The sequence below is a fragment of the Mirounga leonina genome, unplaced genomic scaffold, assembly GCF_011800145.1.
Source record: "Mirounga leonina isolate KUSES-001 unplaced genomic scaffold, KU_Mleo_1.0 Mir_366, whole genome shotgun sequence".
Taxonomy (NCBI): Eukaryota; Metazoa; Chordata; class Mammalia; order Carnivora; family Phocidae; genus Mirounga; species Mirounga leonina.
In genome coordinates, this window is record NW_023270709.1 from 15,507,500 (window position 1) to 15,529,450 (window position 21,951).

Consider the following 21,951-nt stretch of genomic DNA (forward strand, 5'->3'; position numbering starts at 1 on the left):
GTCCCCAACTGAGGGCTCTGAAGGTGCCATGTGTGGCAAGGTGGGACTTGAAACGTGGGGCTTCTAGTCCTGGTTCTACCCCTAAGAAGCAGTGTGACCTCTGCCATCACTTAACCTCTCTGGGATATAAAATAAAGGATGTGAAGACACTGGGCTCTGGAGTCCCTTCGGATGCCACCAGAGCTGCTTTCTCCCCAGGATGTCTCCCCAGCATGCTGAAATCTAACCCCCATATCCACCAGAAGAAAAACGATGCCACCCGACACCTACTTTATGACCCAGCTCAAATTCAACAGTTGGGCTAGGAGAGGAGATGAGGAGAGTTGAGAGTGTAGAGGTATGAATAAAATGCACAGGTAAATCGGAGTCACAAACAAATGAACTCTAAAAGCCCCACTCCCTGAGAAGACATTTTCCTATTATTGGACCACCCAGAGCAAAATCCAAGGCCACCTATAACAGTGGGCCAATAGCGTCTTGAAAAGTCCCAACTCTGTGGTTTGCCGCATCACCTCCGATCAGAATCAACTTAGGAAGTCGGTTTTAAAAGAAGCGGAGTGCCATTTCCATTTTGGAAGGGGAAGAAAAATCAACTGCTTCTATTTGCAGTTCTATAAGGAACCTTCTGGCACACCATCAAATGTGGGATCCTGCTCAACAGGAGGGTGCAGACAGCAGTTGGGGAGAGGCCCATGCAGGTCACATTGAGCATGAGACACGGGAGGCTCCACGGGATGCGAGAGGGCCCCCTCAGTGCTCAACAAGGAGTGCCCTCCTTCCTGGCCAGAACAGCAGGGGTACAGATCTTTCTTCTCGGGAGGCCACGTGGTTTGGAGAAGAAAAGTTTTGGATTCAGGGGACTCCACTTCTGCTTAATAGTTGTGTGACTTTGGGCAAGCTACTCTTCCTGTAAAGGCCTTGATTTTCTCATGTGTGTCATGGGAAGAACAATACCTAATACCACAGGGTCATTGGGGGGATTCAGTGACATAATTTACCTAAAATACCCTGCACACAGTGGATGATCAAGAAATGTTGGCACACAGAGAGTACTTGGGTGGCTCTCTGTCGATGGGGAAGGGGTCCGGGAGAAGTTTGTCTTAGAGTGAAGTCAGCCAAGACTGCCCCTAGAGAGCCCAGATACACCTGACCCACAGATACTTGCCACCAGGGAGGTAGGGAGCATATGTGGTACCCTGCACCATGTCTCCCATTGAGAGGAGAAATCATGCAAGAGCAGACAGTGGTCATGGACTCAAGAAAACTCAAGAGAATCCAAACTTTCCAAGTAAGCCCAGAGCATTCCAAACACGTGCGAATACCAGGTAAGAACCACTGACCTCCAACCTCTCTCAACCAGTAGCATGAGCAGCCAGGAGCATGAGCCCAAATTTCCAGGACCAGAGGCATCCACACAACGATGGGCACAAATCAAGCAAGAGAGACTAAATGTGAAGACCCTAAAATGGTGCCTCCCTTACACGGGGTCTTTGAAACACCGTAACCAGAGCGGAAAGAGGCTGGATTGCTGCTAGGGCCTCGTCCTGGGTCACAGTCGCCCAATGGTACCCAGCCCCCTGAGCACCCTAAGAGGTGCTGGGGTTTGCCCCAAGGAGGCTTTGTCAAAAGCCTGACATCTCAGCTCCCCATTACGGCTCTCAATCAAGGCTTTGCAAGTGGTAGTCCAGGGGCGAAAAGGAGCACTAAAGAAGTATCTTAAACTCATTTCCTATAATTTTTGTATTTACAAATGAACTACTTAGGTCTTTTCTTCCTCTCCTTCCTGCATCTACCTACTACATGCGTTTCAGTAGATAAAATTTGAGTCCTTACTAAAATATTTTTCATGCTTCTTTTCAAGAATATATCTTTTCTTTCTATATACCCTAGCCCCAAATGAGAATTTTTTGTTTTAGACACTGAATATTTATCACAGAACTCAGAGGCCTTTGGAAGAAAAAAAAAAAACCACAAAAACTTCCCAAGTCTTTTGGTTAAGTACAGAAACATAAAACTGAAACCCCTGGAATAGCCCTACTTAGATTATAAACAACTTAGGAAAATGAGACCCATAGCATCATCTAGTTTCCTCTCCCTTCATCCTTAATCACAACCTTTTGGGCTAGATAGGGAAAAAAAAAAATCTTTCCACTCAGTGTCTACAAAAGTTATTTATCCAGAGGGCGATTTAGGAGAACCTGAACCCAAACAGTCCACTGCACAGGCCTCTGCCCAAACTATTACTGGGACTCGTTCCTTCTACTAAATGTCTAGTTTTGAATTGACAGCTACAAAAGCCGGCATGCTCATTACGAAGTCATGATGTCAGGGACCATCATGTACCCCGGAGAGTGTCAGCTGACTAACCTAGCCAGGTTGCAACGGGGCCCCAGGAAGTAGGGTGACTCTCCGGGAAGGCAATCCTTCTTCCTCTGTGCTAGAAAATGACCAACATTCCCGTGGGGTTTGGACATGCCCACCCTGCACCCATGGGCAGCTTGGGGTGACACAGTGTATCAACCCTGGAAGGAGGATGGAGGATAAAACGGACTATTCTGTTCATTTCAGATTCTGCCTCCTCAGAGCCTGGGATCCTGGCGGGGCAGGGGAGGGGGGCAGACTCACGGCCTGTTGATTCTACCACCAGTCACCTGAAGAGATGTCTACACCTCAGTTGCGTGCCAGAGACAACTTTTGGATTTCTGTGACCTGTAAAGAAAAGCCATGTAGATTTACAAGCAATGGTCTCTGCATCCAAGCCTGACAAATGTCGAAATGGGGATGAAGGATTAAGAAAAGGTTAATCCCCCGTTTTCAAAATGTTTGACTTGGTGTTTCTTTCGAGAAAGGTCTGAATTTTTAAGAACTGTTTCAGTGACATTAGGTGGTGGTGAACACTGACCAACCCTTATTTGTGCATGCGTGTGTGTGTGTGTGTGTGTGTGTGTGTCTTCCACTGTTCCCTTGGAAACTACCTGCTCCAAGACTGCAGTCTACCATCTCCAGTAAAAGCTCTGGAAGCAGAGGGTGACAAGACAAGAGAGACAAGAGACCAAGGAAAGGAAGAATACATTTTTCTCCAACATTAACCTTCTCAACCCTACATGAAGATAAACCACTGAGGGCTCTAAAACCCCATATTAGAAACACTGACCATTATGTTCCTGGTTGTCCTTTTGTTTAATACCTATTCAAAAACTGGCAGGTGTCAGCATCTTAAAAGCAAAGGTCAAAGCTAAGGAAAAGAGCCTTGACCTTTTTTTTTTTTTTTTTTAAGGGAAGATTCTTATCTGCGTGGAACTGAAGGCTTCCCTTTTACAACCACTAAGCTGGGTGAATCTCTTAAAAGTCCTTTACCAGCTTGGTAGGAGACATGGGGTCCGAGCCCAAAGCCCATCCAGGGCCCCGCCCCTCCCCCTGCAACACTGGGGGGCCCCAGCAAGTGAGCCTGTGGTCAGACCCACTCCTGCTGTGCCTTTGACCCTGCCGGAGGGAGAGCCACGTAAAAGGACACTTCAGTAGCAAAATCCCCTACACTCAGTTCCACCCCACCCGAAGTAGTAGTATAAGGTGGCTCCTTGCAATTTTTTAATGGCTGACAAACCCAAAGGGCTAGTGGATTCTCTGCCTCGTCTATCTCCAGGCCCCGTGTGCTCTGGTGCTCTCCTTCTGCCTTACTTGCTGTTCCTGGCCCTCCCTTACTCCATCTCAGGCCGGGCGAGGGGCAATGAACCAATTGGGAAGATACTCCTTCCTGCTTCCTGTGAGGAACACCAATCCATCAAGATCGCTGTGCACTTTGCTACCAAGTGCTCTTTCCTCCAGACATTTTAAGTGGCTTCCCGGAATCTGAACGTTCTCGTGAGCCCACTGCACCCCTACTTCTCAGACTAACAGGCTTCTGCGGACAGATGTGCCTTCTCCTGCTAGGAGCGGGTGCAGCGGGGGCGGGGCGGGCCGGGGTTGGGGAGCCGGCACCCACTGAGCTTGCCCACGACGGCAGGAGCACGTGGCTTGCCAAGGAGGCCAAGGTGAAGGGGGTGGATGAGGTGAGGAGGAAAGCGCGCCCTCTCTGCTTCTCGTGGTAAGGGGCAACCGAAGCTGCTAAGCCTCTCTCCTTCATGCAAATGGCCGGCAGGCATGATGTCAGGAATGGCAGGCGCCCCCTGCCCCCCCGCCCCCCAGTACTCCCAGGCCTTTACTAGCTCGGCCTGCCCACAGTCTTCCTCGGTGCCCCTCAGCCGGGCTGGGGTTCATGTCCTCAGATGCCACTTTCTCTCGCTGCCCCCTCTCCACCTTCCCGCCCTGCACCCCTCCAGGCTGCCTCTGCCCGCCCCCCTCCCCCGCCTTCTCCGCCTCTCCGGGCTCCACGCCGAACACCTGCGTCCCCCGCAGGTCCCCAGGCCTGCGCTAACAGTGCAGGGACATCCTGCTGCGTCGCATGGCCTCGCTGATCAGGTAGGCGGGGCTCAGCTCGGGCTCCTCGGTCATGATGGCAATGTTCTGCCACTCGCCCGTCTGGCTGGACCTCTTGATGGTGTCCACCACGCACAGCGCGTACAGGCAGTCATCGAAGGTGGCGGCCATGGTGAGCGGCCGCCCGTCCCACGTGCGCCGGTCGTCCTGGTCCTGGAAGGCCTGGCGCACGGCCTGCATCATCTTGATGGTGCCGCGCAGGTAGGGCGACGGGATGTCGCTGAAGGCCTTCTCGGGCAGCAGGGAGTTGCTGACGGGCGTGGCGTCCTGCAGCAGCAGCTCCTGCTGCGGGGCCCCGTTGCGCTGCCCGTACAGGTCCGTGCCCACCGCCAGCAGGCGCCCGGCCGAGCCCACCACGGTCACGTCCTGCTTGAAGTCGCCGGGCACGTTGAAGTTGAGGGTGACGGTGCAGCACACCCCGCCCTCCAGCACCATCTGGAAGGTGCAGAAGTCGTCGCTGGTGATCTGGCGGATGCCCTTGATGTGGTCGGTCTGCTTCACAAAGGTCTTGAGCAGCCCGTGCACCTTGACGGCCTTCTGGCCGCTGAGGAAGGTGAGCAGGTCGATGATGTAGGTGCCCACCGAGTGCAGGCCGCCGCCGCCCATCAGGTCGTCGCAGCTCCAGTTGTACTTCTTGCCCAGCAGGCTGCCGCCGTGCACCTGCACCTCGCACACCAGCAGCTCGCCCACGTAGCCCTCCTCGATGAGCTGCTTCATGCGCACGAAGGCCGGCAGGAAGCGCAGCACGTTGCCCATGATGCTCATGAGCTTGGGGTAGTAGTGGGCGGCCGACATCATGCGGAAGGCGTCCAGCGGGGTGGCCGTGCGGTCGCAGATGACGTTCTTGCCGATGCCTGCGGGCGGGGGGGGGGGGGGGGGGGGGGGGAGGGCGGCCGGGGGGGGGCGGGGGGGCGCAGCGGTAGGGGGCGCTGTGGCCCGCACACGCTAATTCTCGGGGCGGACCAGACCCGATCTGAGAGTCCCCCCGACAACCGAAGGTGTTTGGTGGCCCCGGTTACTTACGCAAAAGTTACCTAATCCCTATTATATTTGTACTATAACCCATTTGTAATTATTTGAATATTTAAGTGCAATGGGTCAAGTATTAAACCACGGATTCAAATATTGACTCCTTTTAAAATATTTAAATAGCCTATAGTTTGGAGAGGTTTTTAAATATTTGCCAGTATGTAATATAAAACGCTTCATTTCATGTTTCGTGTCTCTAAGTCTATAACACTTTATACACAAGTATATTTTACTTGTAAAATACTGATAAATTTAACATTTAAATATAAAATATAAGTCCTATTGAAGTATACAGTATCATCTTTTTACATATAAAATGTTTTATTAAAATTATCTTCCATAGGGCGCCTGGGTGGCTCAGTTGGTTGAGCGACTGCCTTCGGCTCAGGTCACGATCCTGGAGTCCCTGGATCGAGTCCCGCATCGGGCTCCCTGCTCGGCGGGGAGCCTGCTTCTCCCTCTGACCGTCGCCCCTCTCATGTGCTCTCTCTCTCTCTCATTCTCTCTGTCTCAAATAAATAAATAAAATCTTTACAAAAAAAAATTATCTTCCATATGAGATGTTTTATATGTAAAACATAATGTATTAAAGATGTATTATTAGAAATATCATATGTAGGGTCACCTGGGTGGCTCAGATGGTTAAGCGTCTGCCTTCCGCTCGGGTCATGATCCCGGGGTCCTGGGATCGAGTCCCGCATCGGGCTTCCCGCTCCTTGGGAGCCTGTTTCTCCCTCTGTTTCTCTCTGTCTCTCATGAATAAATAAATAAAATCTTTAAAAAAAAAAATATCATATATAGGGAAGAGAGGAGTGCCTCTGTCTGGATAGAACCAGAATATGTAAGCTTAAGCTATAGCCAAGGCAAGTCTGATTAAATACGAGGAAGAATTTCTTAATGATATCCTCTGGAGGTCTAAGCTTTTAGCTCTCTCCCCTACAACCGCAAACAAAGGATCATATTTGGAGTGTTATCCTGCTTGTTTATTTTGCATTATGGATTAGGGCTGGCAGTGGTCAGAGATATGTTTGCTTACTGTTTTCCCGCTCTTGACGGAAAGAGTGGGTATTCCCTGTGTCTGAGGGGTGGGCAGTGGCTGGCTCCTCCCAGACCTCCATCTGGCTCATGGTGGGGTTTGGCGCTTTTGGCCAATGCAGCTGAGGCCAACTAACAATTAGGCTTATGTGATGACTATACTGGGTGCATAAATTACAGGTAGATTCAAGCCCTTTGGGAGACTAAGTGATTCTGGGTCTGGAGAAAACAAAGGATCAAAGGAAATAAGAGTGACAGGGAATGAGAGAGGGATTTATTCTGTAGAAGCCAAGAGTGAGGGAAGAAAAACAACTCAGCTAAACCTGTAGAGACAGCCAACTGGAACTTAATAATAATGATAATGATAACAATAATAATAATTAATAATAATAGAATTACACAGATTTTGTTAGTACACCAGATTAAAGGTTGCTAGGTGGAAAGACTTGGGGAGCTTCTGAGTCAGGGCACGTGTCTGCCTATGGCTGGTCTCTCTTGTCTAGTCATGCTCTGCACATTGACCCTCTACTGGGGACCTGTCCACTCCAGCCACAGATGGGGGGGATACCCCAGGGAAAGGGAGCAACGAGACACGCACTCCCATCCCAGTTGTCCTGACTGTGGGCATTCAACTTGACAGCACCCATGAAATCTCACAACAAGCTGAGCTGAGATAGGGTTCTGTGGGGGTCCTGCAACTGTGGGTGTCTGTCCAGTGGAAATGCCTGGACAAGGCCACGGTCTAGCCCGTGACTCTCATCTTCCCAGTGGAAGAACTAGCCAAACAATAGATGTGGTCAGAACAGATTTTGGGAAATAAATACGATCAATGGCTGTCAATTTCCACACACGCATTTAATTCTGGCCCTGAATGAAAGGCCTGGAAGCCACACGATGACCACATCTCCTTGCTTTTCCACGTTGGCAGAGCTGACTGGCTTTTCTGATGACCATGAATGATCAGTAAGAAGCTCCTTTAACTCTTAGCAACCAGTTGAGGACTAAGGCTCTGGGAGAGGGACAAGGAAACATTGGTTTGTATTATCAAATGTGCCATGCGCTTGCAAAACATAATGTTCTGATAATGCGATCCTGTTGGCATTAGGCTCATGTAACACCCGCTCGCGCTGGCAGGAGCAGATTTATATGTAAACGGATTGGTAGGTCACTGCAGGGACAGGTGACTAATGCTGCCAAAATCTGCCTCACACCTGCTGGGTAGGGGATGTAGCCTCTCCTATAGCCTACCTCAAGGTCCCCCCCAAACCAGGACCCTGCCTATCATCTTAGTATACTCTTTCTGTCATCTTAATGGCACATGAGAAGTTTCTTATTTTTCTATTACACTCCCTATTTTTTTAAAGATTTTATTTATTTATTTGAGTGTATGCGCGCACGTGCGCGCGCGCGCGCGCGCGCACGCGAGAGAGAGAGAGAGAGAGAGAGAGAGAGCGAGCACAAGTCGGGGGAAGGGCAGAGGGACAAGCACATTCCCCGGTGAGCGCAGAGCCCGAGGTGGGGCTCCATCCCGGGACCCTGAGCCGAAATCCAAGGCTTACCCGACTGAGGCACCCACATGCCTTATTTTTCTATCATAAAAAAAACTATAAAATAGCAAAAGAAAAAATAGGGAAAATTAATTGACTTCCCATCCACACACCCAAAACCATCACTAAATAGGGAATTCCTTGCAGCTGTATAGATGAAAAGACTCTGTTGAAAGCTCCTTCTCCAGAAAATGCAATATGAATACACACAAAAACCCCTCTCCCGTTCTGAAACTCATGCCTGGCTCCCCCAGCGTTCTGAGATCAAGTATCTCTTCCATTAGGCTCTTTATGCGTGTTGTGGTTCTGCACTACACGATAAAGTCCTCAAAGACCAAGACTCGCTCTCATTTCTTAAGCCTCCGCTGTGCCCACAGCACCCAGTGGATGTTGGTGCTCGGCCCCACCTCACGGCCCGCGCTCCTTAGCAATATCCACACTTCCCAGATGGGTCTCGGCAACATCTTAACTCGCGATACCTACAGAGCACAAAGGAGACTTCTAGGAATCTACCAGGAAGAAACAATCTAAGATGTAAGCACGGCGTGTTGCCCGAAGAGGCTTCTCACTGAATTATTCATTAAAGCAAAAAGCTAGGAACAATGCAAATGCCCAATGATAGAAGAATGGGTATGGAAGCTGTAGTGTTGTCATATAATGGAATAATTGTGAAGCCAAGGAACATGATGCTAATGAAGACTTTTTAATGGCAGGCGAGATGATTATGATGTCATGTTAAGTGAAAAAGGGCTCCATTCATAGACATACTATGATCTCAACTCTCTCTTAAAAATACAAAAGAAGAAGAGAAAATCTGGAAGGGAACACCTCAAAATGTTTACAGCGGTTAATTCTTTAGTAGGATTATGACTGATTTGTATTTTCTTCACTATGTTTTTCTGTTTTCTAAGTTTCTCCTTTTATGGTCAGAAAAAATGTTCACTTTTCTTTTTTCTTCTGAAGACTGTATTTATTTATTTGAGAGAGAGCGAGAGAGAGAGCACGCGCAGGGGGAAGGGGCAGAGGGAGAGGGACAAGCAGACTTTGCACCGAGCGGGGAGCCCGACGCGGGGCTGGATCCCAGGACCCCAAGATCACGACCCCCGCCGAAGTCAGACTCTTGAATGACCGAGCCACCCCAGGCGCCCCTGAGCTTTTCTGTTTTAAACCCAAAGGAGACACAAAGACCTTTGAAGGATGGTGCTCACGTGATGGCAGAGGGCCCTCCAAGGTCTGGGGTGGGCAGGCAGGTGCGAGAGCCAGCGGACCTGTCCCAGCGGGCTGGTGAGAGCGCCACTGACCCTCAACGGCTTCAGAGGCTCAGGCTACATTGCTAGGTCTCCTGGCTCCAATTCCTCAGGACCTCTTTATGATTCTGATTAAAGCTATGGACTCTGTTCAGAAGATGCAATTCAAACATACGCACAAAACGATACCCACACCCCAAGATTGGGTACAGTTCCCTCAGGTTCCAAGGAGCAGGCATCTCCATCATAAATTGTACAGTAACTTCTTCTTTTTAAAGTACGTATTATGTATTTTTGTTTTTTTAGTAGGCTCTATGCCCAACATGGGGCTTGAACTCACAACCCCCAGATCAAGAGTCGCATGCTCTACCAAGTGAGCCAGGTGCCCCTGTACAATAACTTCTTGAAGGCTTTACGACATATTGTTAAAAACAAGATAGCTTCCAGTTTTAAAAGAAACCCAAAATGCAGAGCTAGCAGGCCCTGATTTGTAAAGCAAATCCCTTTTCTCTCTGCTCTGGACACTCTTACCTCAACCCCACCCCTTGGTGGGGCTTCCACAAAGCACCCTGTGGAGCCCCCCCAAAATCCTCAGGTCCTCTTTCCCAGCTTCTCCCCACCAAAATGCCTAGAACCTGAAGCTCCAAGGTCCTTAGCAGTTTACAAAGAACAAAGGGCTTAGGGCTAAAGAAATATAATTCTATTTTTTGTTGTTTACTTGGTTTTTCTGATTTTTGTTTTATGTCAGCTTTACTGAGGTATAATTAACATATAAAATTGTGAGATCTTTATTTTTTTATTTTTAAAAAAGATTTTATTTATTTTAGGGGTGGAGGGGCAGAGGGAGAGAGAGAATCTCAAGCAGACTCCCCGATGAGCGCAGAGCCTGACATGGGGCTCCATCTCACGACCCTGAGATCATGACCTGAGCCAAAACCAAGAGTTGGGCGCTTAACCAATTGAGCCACGCAGGCGCCCCTAAAATGGTAAGATATTTAAAGTGTACACCGTGGTTATTTGATATACATATGCACTGTGAAAGTATTTCCACCATCTGTTTAATTAACCTCTCATGATTATCTTTTTGTGTGTGCAAGAGAACATTTAGGTTCTACCCTCTTAGCAAATTTCAATTATACGATACAATGTTATCAGTTATAAACACCATGTTTACATAAGATCCTCGGACCTTGTTCATCTTACAGCTGAAAGTTTGTACTTAAAGGAATACAATTCAAATTGTAGGCTTCCAGTCATCAGACACTCTGTGTGTGTGTGGGGGGGGGGTGCACGCAGGTGTGTGTTTGTAAGTACATGAGTGTGGCACAGAGCATCCCCTCACTCCTAAAATCACATGCAATGTAAAGGGAACTTACATTTTCTGGGTATAGGGTTGACACACCCAACAATCCTGGGTGCATCAGGTGCCATGGAATATATGCTGGGATTTCTTCCAAAGAAAGCAGATAAATACCTGCCTTCCAAATCTCCCCTTTCAGCCTGGGCTTTGGTCTCGCTCTCCAGAAGATACCATGGCTCTTTGGTGTCTTTGTCATTTTCAGGTGTCTTAACACAATGCTTTTCTTGCTACCCCTGAGAAAGTGCTAGAATAGGCTCTTTAGAGAAAAGCCCTTCTCTCTTTTGTGCTGAAAAGGAAATAACAAGTGAGGACCAAATCCTGTACTCCTCCCTAAGGACACGACTTCGATAGGAAGGTAAACAGATACCGTCAGGGCGACAGGAGCTGAAAGTCTCTGTTTCTCAGGGAGAGAAACTGGGGGAGAGACTGAAGGCCCTTTTCCCTGCCTGGCCCCAAACAGCCATGGCCGATTCCTAATGGGAAACCACGAGGGGAAGAATATGACCCTGGTCTCTGCTCTGCAGACCCTAAGAGGAGAGTGTGTGTTTTCTCACTCTTGGGGGGGCTTTACCAAAAGGCCAAACATGCTCCCTTAGGAGTTTATACTCTCTTGTGGCAAGATGTGGTGTCCTCCTTCTAAAGCAAAAGATCCACAGCTTTGGCACCCCATACCATTTTAAAGAGAATCATGCCGCAGAGGATCAAGATAATCGACGACTTGAAACATATGGATTCAATTTCACTCCTAGTAAACAGGCCGTGCAAAATGGAAAGCAGAAAAAAGTGCTACGCGACTGAGAAGGAAAGAGTGTTTTGTGTTTTGCCAAGCCCCAAACGTCTCCCAGGCTCCGGAGAGTTTCAGTTAGGCCCACTGGTGCTCACAGTGATGCAGAGGAAGAGGAAGAGCTTTCTGGGCATTTGGGGACTATGGTGGATGCGGTCACCCTGCTGCTTCCTCCCCTCTCCCGGGAGGTGATCTGAGATTACACCATCAACCCCCTGCTTAGCTCTCTCCACTGAGGGATCTGCTCCTGCACCCAGAAATGGATGCCTTGGAATCCTGCCACATTTGTCAAGGCAGAGCACTGCAGGGACTCTGGGTGGGTGGCAGAGAACACATCAGGACTGGCCTGGCGTGTGGGGAAGGTTTCACAGACCGCCTCCGTTGTAGACCACCTATCCTTTTGCATGAAGACCAAGAGCCTAAGCTGGGTCTTTTGGGGATCGAGAGGAGCTGAATACATCACCCCAGAATGTACCGCTTTGACATGTGGATTATTTCGAGACTGAAAACAATCAGGAATCAGGACTGAGCAGACTCAAGAAGAGCTTTTTACCTCCCCCTTAACTGCCTAAAAGAATTTAGCTAGAGGGGCTGTACCGGGAAGAGAGAGCTATTGCCAGAGATAACTTTTTATATCAGAAAGAGTTATCTGCATGGCCTGGGGGACATTTGTTTATCAAACATTTGTCCTCTTTCATCTTTCTGTGAAATGTCTTCGTCCTCCCTTTGAAGCCTCAGACCCCTGCGTCCTCTTCTCCTTAGCTTGGTTATGATCTCTAAGTCTCAGTGACCTGCCTGCCAGGGAGTCTCATGTTTCCAAAGGGGCTCCTGTATGTAAGAAACTTGCTTTTCTCCCATTACTCTGTCTTATGTCCACTTAATTTTTAGCCAACCAAAAAACTTAGAAGGGAAGACGGGAAACGTTGTCTACCCCTACAGCACCTTTGGGTTGGGACCAACTTTATTTTTTAAGTGAGAACCCCTGGTCAGCAAATAAAGTAAGCGCTCCCTTGTCCACAAAATCGTGGGACTAAGACCTCACCTCTATCACGGAGCTGAAGCAGGGGAGAAAATGAGATCAACAGGAAAACTCTGGAGGGTGAAAGTGCAATGTGCAAGACCGCATGCCTGCTCTTTGTCAGAAAGCTTTTAAACGAAATAATTCCAGAAGGAGCTTTACTGCCCTCCTGAGATCTCCCATGGGGAAATGGGAAACTGGCTCCCTCCGCAGCCTGCTGAGTGTGTTCTCCATAACGAGCCACAGTATCCACAGCCCTCACGGGGGGTTAGTGCTGCAGGGAAGGAATTTCCCACCCGCAGACCCTAAGCCACCTTCAGGCAGCTGCGCCCCCCATCCTCCAAGCTCAAGGTCTCCTAGCCAGGGCTGGGTACCCGCCCATATCTCTTTCCAGGGACCAGAGCTTTTGCAGGCGGCTGATGTTCCCTCCAGATGAGCCCCTGAAGGAGCAGGGGCAAGGGATTTCCCACTGACACCTCGAGGGAGAGAGATGTGCTGTCTGCTAACCCAAAGAGCAGCTACCCTTTCCTGCCCGTGATCAAGTAGGTTCTCCCCTGGACACCTGGGGTACAGCTGCGACCCGGCCACCCAGAGACCAGAGCCATCCCCCAGCATAATCAGACTGAAACTTCAAAGCACATCTCGCTGCCAGCACATTGCCAATTACACACTACTCCCTTATCTAATCGATGGTGGAAATCTATGAGGCCAAAGCTACTTTCCCACCAGTTCTTCCCAATTACTCCACTTGTGTTGATAGCTCCTTATCTTCCGAAAGCCCAAATGGCTGCCTGTCCTACAGGCTGGCTTGCGGCCGTCCTGGCAGATTGGCAGAATCCCCACAAGAAGTCCCATCAGAGACAGCCTCCTAGTTTTCCCTGCCATTCACAGAAGGTAGAGAAGACTTCTCTGCCATTCAGGCAGGGAACTCATTATCTTCACTTATACTCCATTCTGTCAGCGTTTCTGTGCTAGGGACTGGGACTGAAAAATGAGTAAGATAGATGAATAGGAGCTCTCAGTCTAGTAGAGAAGACCAACCAGAAATGAGGGATTACAGTATCTTATAGATTATGGGATCTAACAGAGGGATAAGCAGTGAGAGCAGAGAGAAGGGCTGCCCAACTGATTGGGGCGTGGTAGAAAGCTCTGCTGGAGAGGTGATATTTGAGCAGGGTTCGGAGGTATGTGTAAGAGTTTACCTGAGGGGCGCCTGGGTGGTTTGATCGGTCCAGTCTCCCGACTTTTGATTTCAGCTCAGGCCATGATCTCAGGGTCGTAAGATCGAGCCCCGTGTCAGGATCCGTGCTCAGTGCAGAGTTTGCTTCTCTCGCTCTCCCTCAGACCCTCCCCCCTACTTGCACACACACTCTCTTTCTCAAATAAATAAATTTTAAAAAAAGAGTTTAACTGAATGAATATTCAGAAGCTTCGGGTCCCATTTAGAAAATGGTTGAAAACAAGAGTGTTTAACCTAGCATCTGAGAAACCATTAAAATTGGAAATGGTATGTATATATCCTGATGTTTTCATTAGAGTCTTAAAAGATTTTATGATTCAAAGGAGATCAAGCAGAACTGGAGTGCCGAGCGAAAGCAACAAGGAAGGCAGAGTAAAGACAAATCTCTGGTTTTAAGGGAACTAAATATCTGAACACACAGGGCTACTTGTAACCGTTCCTTCCCCTCTCCCTGTGGGTTTCACTCACCCCCTGCAACACTGCATTTAGTCCAGCTTCGTCTCAGCTCCGGCTCGTCCTTCCTTTATTCCCTAGGGGTTGGCATCCTCTCCATCTCCGCCCTCCCGCCCACCCCCCATACACACGTGCTTTTTTTAAGCTGAGAATGTTTCTTTCAGCACCAGCAGGGATGACTTGTCTAAACCCCACTCTGTGCCCTCTGGCCCTTCTTCCATATAAATTGGGAGGAGAGCCCCTTGGGAGAAATCCCTCATCTTCAATCCCCATGGGAGTTTCTGACAAACGACTTCCCAACTCAAACTACTAATCTGATCTGTTCGCAATAATAATGACATACTTTAAATCTTTTTTTTTTTTTTTGAGAGAGAGAGAGAGAGTGCGCATGAGTGGGGGGAGGGGCAGAGGGAGAGAATCTCCAGCAAACTCCCCACTGAGTGCAGAGCAGGACGCGCGGCTTGATCTCACAACCCTGAGATCATGACCTGAGACAAAATCAAGGGTCGCTTAACCGACTGAGCCACGAGGCGCCCCAAATAGCACCACAACCGTCTACTGAAGAGGCTTGTGCCAGAAGAGGCTGAGCATTTTACATATGCTTCCATTTTTGTGTACACAACCCCATGAGGTGGGTACTAATATCGTCCCCATCTCACAGATGTGGAAACTGAGGCTCGAAGAGGGGTAACAACTTGGGCAAGTTGACTGGTAGAGCTGGGATTTGAACCCAGATTGCCAGGCTTCAGAGTAAACCTGGTCTTCACTTTTACACTCCTACTGCCTTCTGAACATCCTTGTCCTAGGGCCGGCTCTGCCGTTCTTCTCTCTGAACTGTATACAACACCCAGAGTTGACATCCACCTCCCTGATGCATGCTCCCCATGCCGCCGGGCAACACGTGCTCTGGGGAGGGCTTACGGAGGGCTCGGGGGAGAACCGTGCAGCTGACCATGGTGAGCATCCAACACCGGGGCGCTGGGGGTGCCCACTGCCCCACTGGATGACAGCCAAAAGCCCCAGAGCACCATGATTAAGTTTCCATTCTAATTTCAAACTTGACATGGAAATGGGTCAGGGGTGACCCACCTTCGGTTGCCCCTGTCAAGGCCCCTGATGCCGTCGGTGGGCTCCGAAAGAGGTGAACGGACCAGAGACAAGAAATCAGCACAGCTAATACGGATGGGACTGGATACTGACCTGAATTAAACGTTCGAGTGCTTTTCTACATCCAACCAGCCCTAAGAGGCCAGCCTCTATCGCACCAATGCTTTTTACGGGTTCCCATCCCCCACCAGCCCCACTCAGGACTGTTGTCTGAAGCCTCCTTTTGCAGAGGAATCCCAACAAGGAGTTGGATTTTCTCAGATTGTTTTGTGTGCAATACATTATCGAATCACTGAGCCCATAACTGAGCAGGGATATCCAGAGCAGGGACAACGCTCCTGAAACACGTTTCATTTTTGGCTTCCCTACTGGGAAATCCCACACATCTGCATCACTGTTGGCCTGTATGTGTTGAGAGTGAACATGATGTTGGGAAGTCACTAGCCAGCCCCGCCCAGCCTGCGCATTCCCCAGGAGAGAAAAGCTGGCCACTCCTAGCCCAGGGGACACAACAGGTGGGTGGGCAGAAGCCAGAGACCTTCTAGGCTAGTGGCATGCTTCCCAGCAGGTTGGCCTGAGGCAGCCCTTCCCTGCCTGTGGTGGCACTTACAGACCCCAGTGAGGGGCACGAGGCAGTGAGAGGGCCCACGGGAGAACGGAGGCCTGGGGTTGGGTGTAGTGGCTGCAGTCGCCAGGGACTTGGGGACAGAGGAAAAGAGCTAGGCTGTGGGCTCGCCCGTGGAGTCCTGCCTACACTGGTCCCAAGTAGCCAAATGACACCCACTGCATCTTAGTGGTCACTATTCTGGGCAGTGGCCTGGGACCGCCCCTCTCAAGCCTGCACCGCTATCCCACCCCTGACCAAGCCAGAATTCAGAGGACGCCACCTGGATGCAGGTGGTGCACATAGGCCACGCTTTCCCCACGGAAGCAGCCACCGTCTGCAGGCAGGAGGACACAGAGCAGAATGCTGGGCAACTGGGTCACCAGAGTCTTCAAAAGAGACTGAGCTGCTTAAACTGTAAATGACTGGGTTGGGTGAGTTGACTGGATTGCACTATAATTCCATTCTCTGCCCATGCATCTAGCAGGATGGGGGCCTAGAAGGGTATCGAAGTGGAGTGTGAATTTTCTTCACAGATCCAAGAGGGTGGGAAGCCCCATATTATCTCCCAAAGCCCCTCCACTGTCCTCTCCAAAACCTCGGTACTGAATTATCAATTTGTGAGTCAATGCTTTCCAGAGAAACATAGACTAACCTCACTGTGCATACAGTGTGCGAGACAAGAGACTTTAGGGATGCCCGGGCGGCTCAGTCGGTTAAGCATCTGCCTTCAGCTCAGGTCATGATCCCAGGATGCTGGGATCGAGCCCCACATTGGGCTCCCTGTTCGGTGGGAAGTCTGCTTCTCCCTCTCCCACTGCAGCTCCCCCTGCTTGTGCTCACTCTGTCAAATAAATAAAATTTTAAAAAAAGACAGTAGACTTTAGGCAACTTCTCAAACAAACCAAAGAGGAAACTCTCCATTCAAGACAAAGTCTCTAGTGAAGGGATCACAGCTACCCTTACCCAGTGATGTGTGTGTGTGTGTGTTTTTAAATCAGGATATTTCACACAGCCTAAGTTTTTGGCTTCTCTTAAACAACAGAAAGGTCCAGAAACACTGGGTTTCTTCCCCCCCAGAGCCTCCTGCATGACAACAATCAGTTGGAGCAGAATAGTGGCTTCCATAGTTGGTCAGTGCTGGCATCTCTAGTAGACCCCAGTCCCCCCCAGTCTCTGGTGAACAGCTGTGTTCGTTTTCTATTTGCTGCCATAACAAACTACCAGGAACGGAGCAGGTGAACCCAACACCCACTCATGATCCTTCAGTGCTCTGGATCAGAAGTCAGGCAGGCTCCGCTGGGTCTCTGCTTAGGGTTTCCCAAAGCCACCCTGGGGAAGAATGTGCTTCCAAGTTCACAAGGTTGCCGGCCGAGTTCAGGACTTTGGAGCTAAGGGCCTGAGGTTCTCTGCTGGTTTCCTCGTGGCTGTTCACCTTCAAGAAGGGCCTGCATTCCTCAGGTGCCGTGCTACATTCGGGCCGGTGATGGTAGATGCAAGTCAGGCCTTCCCATGCTGGAATCTCTCTGACTTCCTCTTTTGCCACCAGCTAGTGAGAACTCTCTGTTTTTACAGGGTTCCTGTTATCACATGAGGGCCCACCCAGATCATTTCCCTTTGGCCGTATAACTAATCACAGGAGGGACACCAGGGAGCAAAGTTCATCTTAAATGACACCACTGCACTCCATCTGTGTGCACGTGAGCTCTAGAAAAAAAGTCCTGCCAGCAGGAAGATTCTCAAGTAGTCTCCCGACGACATAAAGATCCTGACACGTGTTGACATTCCTTTCAAATCAACCTTTGTTTCTGTGTTCTTTCAGTAATTTTTACTGCATTGAAAAGAAAGCCTCAGTGAGGTACTCTAGGCTTGAAGAACCTATTATTAGTCTCCTTGTTACCACGGAGATTGTGTCCCCAATTCAGGGCTCCCTGTAGGCAGCCGTTAATAGGAACAGGGTTGGGCAGGGTGGCAGTCTGGGCCTCCGGGGGCCAAAATGAGCACAAGGCAGGAAAGAGGAGCTGAAACAGTCATAAGATCCACTAGGTGCCCGTCGGTTCGGTGAAGCCTCACGCCGGCACCATTATCCCCGTCTGTCTAGAATGGGTCATGGAGGCTGAGAGAGCATAGGGTAATCATGAACAAACCACCTCCCCGAGCACTTTCACCTCCATCCGCTCTGCATCTTCGAGCAGGTCTGTGACAAGATGTGGGGAGCGGTGGGAAGGCGGTGACGCTTAGAAACAGAGAGGTGACCTCTAATTAGGTGTGTCTGGGGGCAGTGGTTGGTGCAGACTTGTCGCTTTCAGGGGCTGCCTACACTCTGAATCTCCTTGCTCTATCTGGGAAATGCCTCACGGTGTGAGTCTTGGTGGGAGGTAGAAGTTCTCCCCTCCCGTGGAAGCCAAGCCAGGGGCACGCCTTTCCAGCCGCCTTTGCAGAAAAGGCATGGGCATGCGCCTGGGTTTGGCCATCCAGGGACCCTGCCTGGCTTCGGGTCATAAGAAAGGAGATGGATGGGGGTGCCTGGGTGGCTCAGTCGTTAAGCGTCTGCCTTCAGCTCAGGTCATGATCTCAGGGTCCTAGGATTGAGCCCCACATCGGGCTCCCTGCTCCGCGGGAAGCCTGCTTCTCCCTCTCCCCCTCCCCCTGCTTGTGTTCCCTCTCTCGCTGTGCCTCTCTCTGTCAAATAAATAAATAAAATCTTAAAAAAAAAAAAAAAAAGGAGATGGATGGAGGATCCATGCTGGTGGTGGGGGGTGGCGATACCCAGTTTCCAAGGGCTGCGGTGGCCGTGATTCCAGTGATTCCAGCACCATTGAGGGTCCGTCCATGTTGGCTGGGTTCTCTGGTGTGACTTAGATGGAGACTCCAGCTGCCAAGCCTTCCTTTGGTCCTCTTGATTTCCAAGCCTACTTCCCCAGCCTGACTCACATTTCTGTGATGAACTACTCTCCTTTCAAGAAATTCTATTCTGCTAAAATCAGCCAGGTAGTTTCTGTTGTTGGCCGTCAGAATGCTTCTCCCGGACAAGCTTTCTGGATCCCTTTTTGAAAAGATTGATTTGAGCACAGAGGAACCCCTGAGTGCCTGTTAATAAAGTACCCTAAGATCCAGTGTGATTTATTGGAAAGGGAAATGGAATGAGGGTCGGGTGATGTGCTTTAAAGTTCCGATTCCAGCATGTGGAACTGTGTGACCCACGCCGTTTGACATCGAGGAAACTGGGTTCCCGTGTCTATAAAATTGGAAGAGTAACACTTTCAAAAGGCTGCTCGGAGGATGAGATGACATATGGGCAACTATCCGGCCACATAAAGAGTGCTCGTGAATGTCTACTGAAATCAACAATGGGTCCAACTAAAAACTGCTCCTCGAGCTCCAAGAGTTAACATGTTGGGCAGCAGGGATACCAGTACATGGCAGCAGGGGGCTGGGCGGGTACTAAGACGTGAAATCGAAATGGGTCCTAAGTCCAGCTCCGCCACCAATTCAATGTACGAGAGCCGTATTTGAAATGGGGCTGCTATCTGGCCCTGGCAGCTTTATAAGACCACGGACAGCACGGCACAAAGAGGACATCGGGAAGTCTGCTGGAAGGAACAGCCTACTACAAGAAGAAAGTTACTGCTGACATGCGGTAGCAAAACAGAAAGCCTAAAAACCAAACCTACGGCAGCGCTCTGTCTGGAATCTGGGCTCTGTCTGGGCTGGTACTAGATGCTCACGTGAGTGAAAACAAAATGCAGAACCTACAGGCACTGGTTGGGGTGCTGATTCACTCCATACACCCCAGGCAGGGGCTTCTGTTGGCATTGTTGACCGTATGGGGTGGTGACAGGGAGTCAAGACTGGGAAAATGCAAAGCAAAGGCAAGCCAAGACATTTAGCCGTGCACCTCATTAGCTGCTCCTAGCAAGTAACTGAAGCTCAGCTAGTGATGGAGGCTGCACATGAGAACCCCTCCTTCCTGAGAACCAAACCTCCCCCTTGGTTGTAGCTGATACCTTGACAGATCTGTGCTAACATCATGGCTAGGAGGAGGATCCTGTCTACAGAGCTCAGAACCTTAGCGATGGGCAAGACTGAGGGAGGAGGCTGGTGGTGGGGTGGGGGTGAGGGGGCAGTTTACATAGCACCTCACCTTACACAGAGATCTGGGCTTTCCTGAGCAGCCCAGAAGCCAGCAATTTCTTCCCTCCTCCAGGCTGTTCTTTTATTTTATTTTTTTATTTTTTTAAAGATTTTATTTATTTATTTGACAGAGAGAGGGAACACAAGCAGGGGGAGTGGGAAAGGGAGAAGCAGGCTCCCTGCTGAGCAGGGAGCCCGACGCGGGGCTCGATCCCAGGACCCCAGGATCATGACCTGAGCCGAAGGCAGACGCTTAACGACTGAGCCACTCAGGCACCCCCAGCCTGTTCTTTTAAAGGGACGGGGCTTAGTGTTTCATCCTGGGACCAGGAGACAACCTTCTGCGCATAGCTGGTGATAGTTTTAGCAAGCCCAGTCTGCTGAGGCTGAAAGCTGGAAACTGCTCCCTGGGAGTGGAGACTAGTCATATTGCCCCAGGCGCTGGCTAGGGCGAGTCTTGAGATTTTTTTTTTTTTTTGCAACAATTTGCAAACAATGCGGACTCTTCTTAAACAAAGAATCCTAGTTGGCAGGAACTCCCAGAAAACTGGGCACACCTAGGTCTGTGTTTGCCCCTGCGAAGCTAGTTGAAAGACTGAGAAACTAGAAAGCCCTTGGCAGCAGCCCCATTTTACAGATGAAGAAATGGGCTAAGTCTTCATCCTTTCTCTTCTCCATAACACTGTGAGGCCCTGGAGGAGGCTGGGATACAGACATATAAGTAACAAAGGCTCTAAAAGCCCCAGCCCCAGGAGAAAGAGTCCCAGCAAGGCTGTAATGGATCCAGATACATCCCGAGGATACTCTTGCACGGAAGGGACTCTTCACTCCCGGGAGAGGGGTCTGCAGGGGCACAATGCTGGAACAAGTCTGGCCTGGGGCTCCGGAGCACCTGGTCACTCATCAGACGCGCAGGACTCGGGCTGAATACGGGGGGAGATGCCCGGATGTCTTAGACACAGCGGATGCCCTAACGGTATCTGCCCACAGATACAGAGAATGAGGACAGAGACCAGGCTTGGTGCGCCGTGTTCCACACTGGGGAGGGGTGTTGGAGCATATGACCGTTGTCTGTGCCCGGGGGGGGGCGGGGCGGGGGGCAGTTCTTGAGCCTTTCAAGCCCTCTGAGAGCAGAGAGCCAGCCTCTTGCCAAGGGGCCTCCCTGTGGCTTGTCTCCTTCCCTCTTGCTAGGGTGCCGTCCTCCACCTGAGCCCTCACCCACCCTCCTAGCACTAGCGCCTCATCCTGAGAAGAGCGTCTCATGCCCAACCACACTGAAGTCTAAATGCACCCCAGGAGGAAGAAGAGTAATAGAGCTAACATTGATTCGTCAAAGCATTACTGTGTACCAAGCTCCTGGCAAAGTGGAGTCACACTCCTCCCAATGACCCTGGGAGGTCATCGCCATTCCCATTTCACAGACCATGAAGAGTCAGTATCCAAAGTATCATATGTCAGCAAGTGACAAAGCTGGGATTGGAATCCACATATGCTGGCTCTGTGTATCTGTGGCGCATTTTGAATACTACGTTGCAATTCGAAAAGCAATTTGACGGGCAGTAAAACACGACTACAAAGGAATCAAGCTGTAATCACAGACTTTCACGTAACCTTTTGTTCAACCGCAAACACTTATTCAAGGCCTCCTGGGAAAGAAATGGGAGGGAGGGCCCTGGCCTCTACCCGATCTTGTATTTTCCACGACCAGTTTCTGTGCTTTAGACCCATGGTTCCCAGTCTGAATGCCTTGGCACCCAAGGCATGCAGGGGTCCCACAGGGAACTCTCAGGGGCACGGCAGTATATTTTAAACGTTTGAGGAACACAGGGTAGTACTCAGCACCTACTGGACATTATAGGAACCACTAGCTCAAGGAAATTCAGTTTCAATATTGGATTGCACGACATTCCTTTCAAT

At 50.0% G+C, this 21,951-nt stretch overlaps 1 protein-coding gene across 1 annotated transcript in view; it reads right to left on the minus strand.

The window, feature by feature from the left end:
- Window positions 1-323: 323 nt before the first annotated feature.
- GFOD1 (glucose-fructose oxidoreductase domain containing 1) overlaps window positions 324-21,951 on the minus strand; it is a 109,194-nt gene continuing 87,566 nt past the window's right edge. Inside the window, exon 2 of the mRNA XM_034985696.1 lies at window positions 324-5,330. Within this exon, the coding sequence (XP_034841587.1) occupies window positions 4,411-5,330 (920 nt within the window). The 3' untranslated portion in view covers window positions 324-4,410. The remainder of the gene's footprint in view (window positions 5,331-21,951) is intronic.